This window comes from Phalaenopsis equestris, unplaced genomic scaffold, assembly GCF_001263595.1.
Source record: "Phalaenopsis equestris unplaced genomic scaffold, ASM126359v1 Scaffold000533, whole genome shotgun sequence".
Classification (NCBI taxonomy): Eukaryota; Viridiplantae; Streptophyta; class Magnoliopsida; order Asparagales; family Orchidaceae; genus Phalaenopsis; species Phalaenopsis equestris.
In genome coordinates, this window is record NW_018164973.1 from 379,355 (window position 1) to 387,456 (window position 8,102).

At 34.3% G+C, this 8,102-nt stretch overlaps 1 protein-coding gene across 3 annotated transcripts in view; it reads left to right on the forward strand.

The window, feature by feature from the left end:
- Positions 1-1,978: 1,978 nt before the first annotated feature.
- LOC110028852 overlaps positions 1,979-8,102 on the forward strand; it is a 26,436-nt gene continuing 20,312 nt past the window's right edge. For all 3 annotated transcript variants that reach the window (XM_020730870.1, XM_020730871.1, XM_020730869.1), the window contains exons 1-5: positions 1,979-2,103; positions 2,192-2,274; positions 3,025-3,169; positions 3,566-3,706; positions 3,786-3,868. In XM_020730870.1, the coding sequence (XP_020586529.1) occupies positions 2,020-2,103; positions 2,192-2,274; positions 3,025-3,169; positions 3,566-3,706; positions 3,786-3,868 (536 nt within the window). In that variant the 5' untranslated portion in view covers positions 1,979-2,019. The remainder of the gene's footprint in view (positions 2,104-2,191; positions 2,275-3,024; positions 3,170-3,565; positions 3,707-3,785; positions 3,869-8,102) is intronic.

Here is an 8,102-nt window from a genome sequence, read left to right on the forward strand (position 1 = left end):
ATATATATATCTTTATATATCTTGGATGAGTAGTATTTTTAAAAAAACATAATTGACTACAGGGCTATAAGGATTTATAATCAATTATAAGTATTAATTACGTAAATAGACATAAAATTTATTAAATTAGATTCAAATGATGTTTCAATATAAACAATAATTTTTAAATTTTGCCCCAACCCTTAACATCGTATGGCCAGCTGATTTGGGTTGTCAAAAAGACTATTTGTTCGAGAACGGCTGATGTTCAGCTCGCTAAACAAACGAGCCAGACACAAACACACCTTTTAAGCTCGAAATATAAACGAGCCTAATTAGGGGCATTTACATGCACACTGCCCAATTCCTATTTATTTATATATCTAACCTACATAATTTAATTTTTTGCATTTATACCACCAAAATTCTTTATATCATACTAAATATATCAATGTTTTAACTATTAAAAGGTATGTATATATTATTATGTATAATGAATGTGACGTGTATATAAATGTAGTTTTATAAATAAGGTTTTTAAATAAATAATATTCAGTACCTCAAAGTTTAATATTACGAAATCGACCAGATCACCAGCAACTAGGAGACTGATGGAAGTCTAATTTAGTAATATTAAATTTTGAGGTGCTAATATGCAAATACCAAACTTTAAAGTGCTATGTATGCAAAACCCACTATATAAATACATAGAAATTGAGTGATATGTATGTAAATCTTTCAATTTTTTAATACATTTGAGCATAATTAGGATAGAATTAGACTAAAATTTTTAAATTTATTTATGAATGATAATCAGTCTGAAAAAAAAAAAAATTTGTTTACATACCAATCATAAAAAAAACATTTAATATAATAATTTAACTACCAAAATTTTAAATATAATATTTTAATCATTTTTTAATTACAAACACCCTCCATAACTCACTCATAGAGTCTTGAGTAAATATTTGGAGTGATTAAAATATTATATTTTAGTGATTGGAAGATTAAAATATTAAATTTAAAGTTTAAGTTATTAAAATATTATATTAAATATTTTTAATGATTAATGCATAAGATTTTTAATTTTTAGATTTATAAGTTGCAACACCTAACCAAAAATTGTCATCATAACTGTAGAATAAATTAACACATTAATTAATTTAAAATATAAATTTAAGCGTATTGTTAAAGACTGTCTAGTCTATTTTAGTCATCAGAATAAAACATCAATAGTTAAAAAATTTCAAATAGTTATTTGGAGGAAACTGGGTTCTCCTTAGCTTAAAATTAATATAGATAAAAGTTACAGAATTTGAGCTGCGGGTATTGGAGGCTTATGTAGGGATTATAAAGGGCATTGCTTATGTCTCTTTTCATCACCTGTTTCTATAACTACTGCAATTGAAACTGAAGCATTGGCTGTCCATTGGGGGATTAAAATTGCTATTCTACATAATTATTCCTACATACACATAGAAATGAATTCGTTGTCCTTGTTTCAGATTTTTACTCATAAAGCTGATATTACTTGGTATCTTCAAATCTGGATTGACAAGATTCTAAATCTTTCATCTTCTTTATTCATTGTTTGGAGTCATATCTATATAGAGAGTAATCAACCAACAAATTGTTTAGCTGAGGAAGCTACTTCTTCAAGGAAGGTTATATGTAGCTCTTATTCTTCTTCTCTCTTCAGCTCCTCATTACATGGGGAATTACTTAACATCCCTCATGTTAGATGTATATCTTCTTTCTTTCATTAATAATATTTGATTTATTAAAAAAAAAGTATTTGAAAGGGGCATTTACATATAGCATCCAATTCTTATGAATTTACGAATATCATACTAAAAATAACACTCATTATTATCTTTTAATAATTAAATTCATATGTTCATACAAATACAGAAGAATTATGTGATCTTTATGTAATTTTCGCCGTTTGAAAACTATTTTACCAATTGCGAGTACTGACACACTGCCCTTTTTAATTTGTCTAAGCATTCAAAGCGCCACCTTTTTCATTCCGTCTCACACATGGGGTCCAAGCCAGCGGCTGCTCAGCGATCGCCGGAGCTGAAGCCGGAAAACCCTCGCATTCCCCCTGTGCAGCAGAAAGAGGTGCGGTCTCCTTTCTCGTTCTCCATCCGTTCAACACGGCTTCAATATTCGACTCTGGTTCTTATTCATTGTGTATGTTGATTTCTAGGTTTTGTTATTTGAGTGGTGGTTAATGAAAGCTGAGAGGGATTACAATGGGAGGAGGCTGACTGTCGGCGGATTCACTAAAAGGTAAATCTGACCTTCTTTTATTTGTTGTTCATTCTCCGCAGGATGGTTTTTAGGTTTCCATCACTTCGGAAGATTTTGGCTACTGTACTGCTTAGTTATTTTGATCTCATTATCTTCTTCTTCAATGCTGTATAATTGCTTCACCCTTTCCGCTAATGTGGTCCAATGCAGAGCTGTTTTGGGTTTTAGGGTACCCGGTCTCCCCTGTTTTCTGTGCGAATTAAATGTATCAAAGAGTTTTGCATATAATGAGTTTGTAACAGGCTTTGAAATGAGGATGTTTGCAGTGTCAAACATGCATGGAGAATTAGAAACCCCTGTGATCACATTGATTGCACACTTAAAATATTAGAAACCGCAATTAAACACCCAGAAAAACTATCTTTGGAGGAACTTGAATTTTGCCTGCATGCTGGGCTTCAAACAACTCTAAGGTTATGTTTAGTTTGAAGGAATTGTATAATTTTAATTCAATTTTGTTATGTCATTCCCATTTTCTTTTGATTTTCTCTATTTCAATTCTTCAAACGCAATAGAGCATAAATGGTGACTTTTGGCTAGTTGGAGGAATCTCAAATGTTGCTTTTTGGTAGATACTGAATTTTCTAAATTTGCATTGCATTGCAACTTATCACTGCATTTCATGATTGATAGCTTTTTGGTAGATTTTCTAAATTTTCTAAATATACAGGTTTTAAAAGTTCTGTTCTATGTTTTTTAATCAGTTTTGAACTTGTTTTATTTCTTTAGGGGGGAAGCTGTGGGAATTTTTAGATCTGCCCCTATTATCAAACGTCACGACCACTGCACTCTCGAAACAGCAGATGGAATCAACATAAAAATTCAGGGTACTATCAACAAAACTCGCACTATCGATAACGGGTTCCCTCTTGAGGTCAGTGGAGGTTTATAGCTTATTTTGTATGCCTTTTATTTATAGGTACATTTACGTACATGCCACACACTTCTCACATATTTACATATCTAACACCTAAACACTCATATTTACATACACACCACTCAAATGCTAAAAAAATTACAATAAAAATAACAACTTGACTCCTCTTTTGAAGTGAAATACGCCTTTTCATGCAGAGGTTTAGGACACCAAGGTGTTATAAGTGTAAATTTGAATCTTTCGTTGTTAGATATGCAAATACAAAAGAATTGCGTGGTATGTATGTAAATTTTCCTTATTTTTTTAATTCAACAAATGTCCCATAAATGGAATAATCGATTTTAACAAAGCATAAAACTGCTTCTATGTCCATCATTAACGTCATTTCTGCAGGCTTGCAATGCTTTCCTTTTTGGATTTCCTACTGCTTGGGATAAATTTACTGAGGAGTCCTCTGGGAACAAATCTTCCAACTGGAGAAATTTGGAACACCAGCCAAAGAATATATTTGACCCGTCATTCCAGCAGAAAACTGTTTGCTCCCTCACCTTTATCTACACAAAATAGATTGAAGGCTAAACTGTTCTTATGCTACCTGTATTTGAATGTCCAGGTCTTGCTGCGGAATTGGTGGTTGAGGAAAGCTGAGAAGGGGTCTGATGGAATCAGATTAGCAGTCGGCGGGTTCACCGAATGGCAAGCTTCTTCATTTAGGATTTGAACTTTGCTATAAAATGTTTATCTTTTTATTATTTCTATTTCTGCTTCTAAACATTCTTATTATTATGCAGAATGGGAATTTACTTTATTATCTTCATTGCCATTTCCATGCTTGGAAAACTTCAAATAAGAAATATTGAAGAAGGGTTTGTGTGTAATTGAACAATGCTATACAGGTGCTTCAGTATATTTGGGAAACTCTTTTAACTTATTGATCAAAGGAAAGTTGTAGTGACTTGTTGAACTCATTTTTGGTGAGGTCTTTCTTTCCTCTTAGTGCTTAGGATCTAGCCATATGATTATTCCTTTGACTATCCTAGAAGACTAGAGGTGGGTCCCATCTACATAGAAATTCAAACTACCTCCCGACTCTTTTTGAAACCCTACGTGGATGGTCGTAAACCTCCAACACTTTGAAGATTAAGACCAACATGTAGAGGCCCAAAGAGAGTTCCCACAGGGTTTAAAAGCCTCAGGAAACCCCATTACTATTTTCATACATTCGTGCAAAAATATCACGATTCAGACAGTCGACGCACGTAAATGTCAAAATTTACTTCACTCACTTTTATTGGTTTTATAATTAATCAAAAATAAAAATTATTTTCAAAACGATAGATCACGGACCAAAATTTCGACGAAAATTAAATTTGATTCATTTTTTGATTCGATCGTCGACGAAATTGTCCGAACGATCCCGGATAACGAAACGGACTGAGGCGACTCGTCTAGAACATCAAAATTACCTAAAAATGACATGTTTTGATATAGTTTCGTGCGGGGTCAAATTGTGTCAGAATCGGCGGATTTTAAGTCAAATATTAAAAAGATGAATAATAAAAAAAGAATTTTTTTTTAAAATACCTAAATCCCTAAGCACGAACTCACGCACCCGAGGTTCGCCCCCTCTTCCCATTCGCGAACCAAATCCTAGCTTCCTTTCTTTTTCCCATTCGCGAACTCGGCCGAACTCCCTTCTCCTCTCCTTCGCAAGACTTCGACCCGAGCTCCCCTTCTCCTCTTCGCGTGGCTTCAGACCGAGGTGCCCTCTTCTGGGTGCTCCACTTTCTGGTAAAGCTTCCACCTACTCCTTGCCGCGCTCCGACTCTCTACCCGTCATGCTCTCTGCAATTCTTGTCGCTTCCTTTGCCCGTCACCGTCGGTCTCGGCTCACCCCCAAGACAAGTTCAGTTATGTTTCTCCTCCCTTGGCTATAAAAACCCCATTTGGGGGGGTCTTTTGGGTTGACCGAAACTTTGGTGTGAGGGGGAGGTGCTGCCAGAATTTTAGGTGGCTGGTGAAATTTCTGGAAGGTTGTGTGGTGTAGCTGAGGCTTTGCCGTTCGACTCTCTCCAGTTTGAGGCCCTCCTTATTCTTTCTTCTTTTTTCTGCGAGCATTTAGAGGTAGCCTCTTTCCTTCCCTTAAACACTCGACAATCTTGCTGGCCTTTCGTTTCCCTTGCTCGGCTTCTTTATACACATGCTGATTTACTCGATTTCGCCGTTGGTTGCTTATTTTCTTGCTTGATTCCTGGGTTTCCTACTTGGTTGCTCGATATTCCTGTTCAGCCGCTTGTTGAGCTTGGGCTTTGATGGATTGAAGTTTTTATTTGATTATATATGAATTGATCACAGTACTTTGCATACTTTTTTTTAGAATGCATATTGATTCAGCATTCACAAAGGAAGTGAACTTAGATTTGTCTTGCTTTCTTTATTGCAAAATAATGAGCTATGGCAAATGAGATTCTTGGGGCATGTAACATTGAAATTCTAGGTTTCTATGGAGGCTTTGCGTTGATGTGGGTAATTATCAGGCTGTTTATAAGGGAATAAACTATGGGTATTTTCTTTTTAAACCATGTTGTTTTAGAAATTCTTCTATTCTAAAAAAAAGGAGGGAGAAAAATGGGTGGTGATTGTTGGTTCTTCGTATCACGTTGAGCTTTCTTGGGTAGGAATGCACAAGAATTAATTATCTTTTAATTGTTGTTATTTGTTGGGATGGAAATTTATATTTCCTTACTGCAATTGAAAAAAATTGATAGTCGCAATGCCCTATGTATTTAGTGATTCCATCTTGCTTGAACTGTCATGTAAACTTGCTCGGATATTGTTGGACTTCATGGACCATTATGTTCCAAGTTTTCTTTTCATCCTACTTTGCATTATTTCATGACTATTATAAATATCCTTGGCATTGCTTGATGAACCTTCTTAAGTTACTATTCCAACAAAGTCGAGCAATCAGATTAGTGCTGAATTTGAAATAAATTTTCATGGAAATCTTCATTCAATCTTTAGGTGGTTTCATTTCTAAACCTTATTATATGTACGTTGCTCTACTTATGTATGAAAAGCTATACTGATGATGTTGTTGGCATATTGTGAAACATTTAGATGATGCAGGTGCGAAGGTAAAATTTAGGTGTTACCTATGTAAATACACAAGAATCAGGTGACATGCTTGTGGGTATACGATCGAGATTATTGATAATCCCATCTTGGGAAAATCTGTAATTTCTGTGGCTTTTTTTTTTTTTTTTTATGGATACCCGAAATTTCTATTTGATCGTTAAAAAAAAAAAGAAAAGGAAAAAAAAAGAGAAAAAGAAAAAAAAAATCTGAGAAATGTTGTTGCTTGCTCGATCTTGAAAACTTGTAAGTTTTGATTCTTTACTTATGGGGATTTGAAAGCTTTGGTGTCCTATTATAAATTCGTTTCTTTTCTTTCTGTTTTTCTTTTGGAAGGTCAGCAATTGTTTTGACCCCTCATTTCTAATGTTTTGGGAAAGGTTCAAATGTGGCCTTTGCTCTATGTATACTTGCCGTTTTGAAGAGATTCAAGTGTTATTTTGTTCCCAGACATTTACTAGTTTGTGGGAGATTCAAACACTGATTCGGTTCCATAAATCCACAGTTTTGAAGAGGTTTAAAGGCTGTTTTGAAGCCCATAATCTTGTTGTTTTGGGAAGGAGATGATTACCATTTTAAGACGGTTTTGAACGCTATTTTGGAGTTTTTGCGAACTTTTGTTTTTTTTTGGATTGATGGCTTTATAGTTGGTTGATTCAGTATCTCTGTTTTGAGCATGCCATCTCTTAGCTAAGGGTGCTAGATTTGTAAGTAGCAATGTTTCAAGTGCTATGCATGTAAACATCTCGCTGTTTTGTTACTCACCCCCACCATTCGGAAGATGGAATACTCATATAAATTGCTACATTTACATATTTAATTCCTTGCTATTCACTACAGCCATGCCACTTATGTTCCTAGTTTATGCCTGTTACAAATGATAATCTATATTGGCTCGTGTTTGCCTGCCAAATTCACATGCTATGAACATTCCTTTTCTAGACCTGCTTTGAGTTTGCCGGGTTGATCGATACATAAATTGATTATGGGAACTTTGGTTAGCTATGAATGCCGACTGCCAATGGCGTTTCTTTTTTTTTGGATACAGCAGAATTAATATGCTAAATCTCGTTGGAAGTCCTGTAGAGCATTCAATTATTATTATTATTGGTATGGTTTAAATCATGAAGCAATTTTTGGGTGTTAGATATGTGAATATATGAAAGTTAAGTGGCATGCATATAAATTTTTTCTATATATGTACATATTTAAATTCCTAAACTATATGTTTACATAGATACCACTAACTTCATATGTATTTACACATTTAATACATATATTTTGCTTTTACATTTATACCACTCGTATCTCTCATGTCATATACAATGGTTTAGGCGTTAATATGCAAATACATGGCAATTAAGTGGTATGTAACATTTTCTTGTTTTTTTTCTTATGCATTTGAGTGGAAGAGGTAGCGTAGGGGCTGGGCACCTTTGTCGTTGGAGAAGTTTTGCTGCATCTGATTAATAATGACAAAGATTAGATAATTATTCGTAAGCAGTTAAAGCTAAGACTTGAAATTTAGGGTGCAGAATTTTAAAGTAATGTAGAAAGGTGGTACGAAGGATTTGTGGGACTGTTTTGAACAATTTTTGTCGCGGCATTTATATACATACCACTCACCTCTTATGGATTGAATTGTTCCAATTGATTGGATTAGGAGGCTGCATCCCTTTTTTTTTCTTTTTGGAAGGTTTGCATACATGCCACTTAATGCCTATGCATTTACATATCCAACACCCAAACTTTCTACCAACCAAGAGCTTCATATAATGTGAAATATATATGGCAT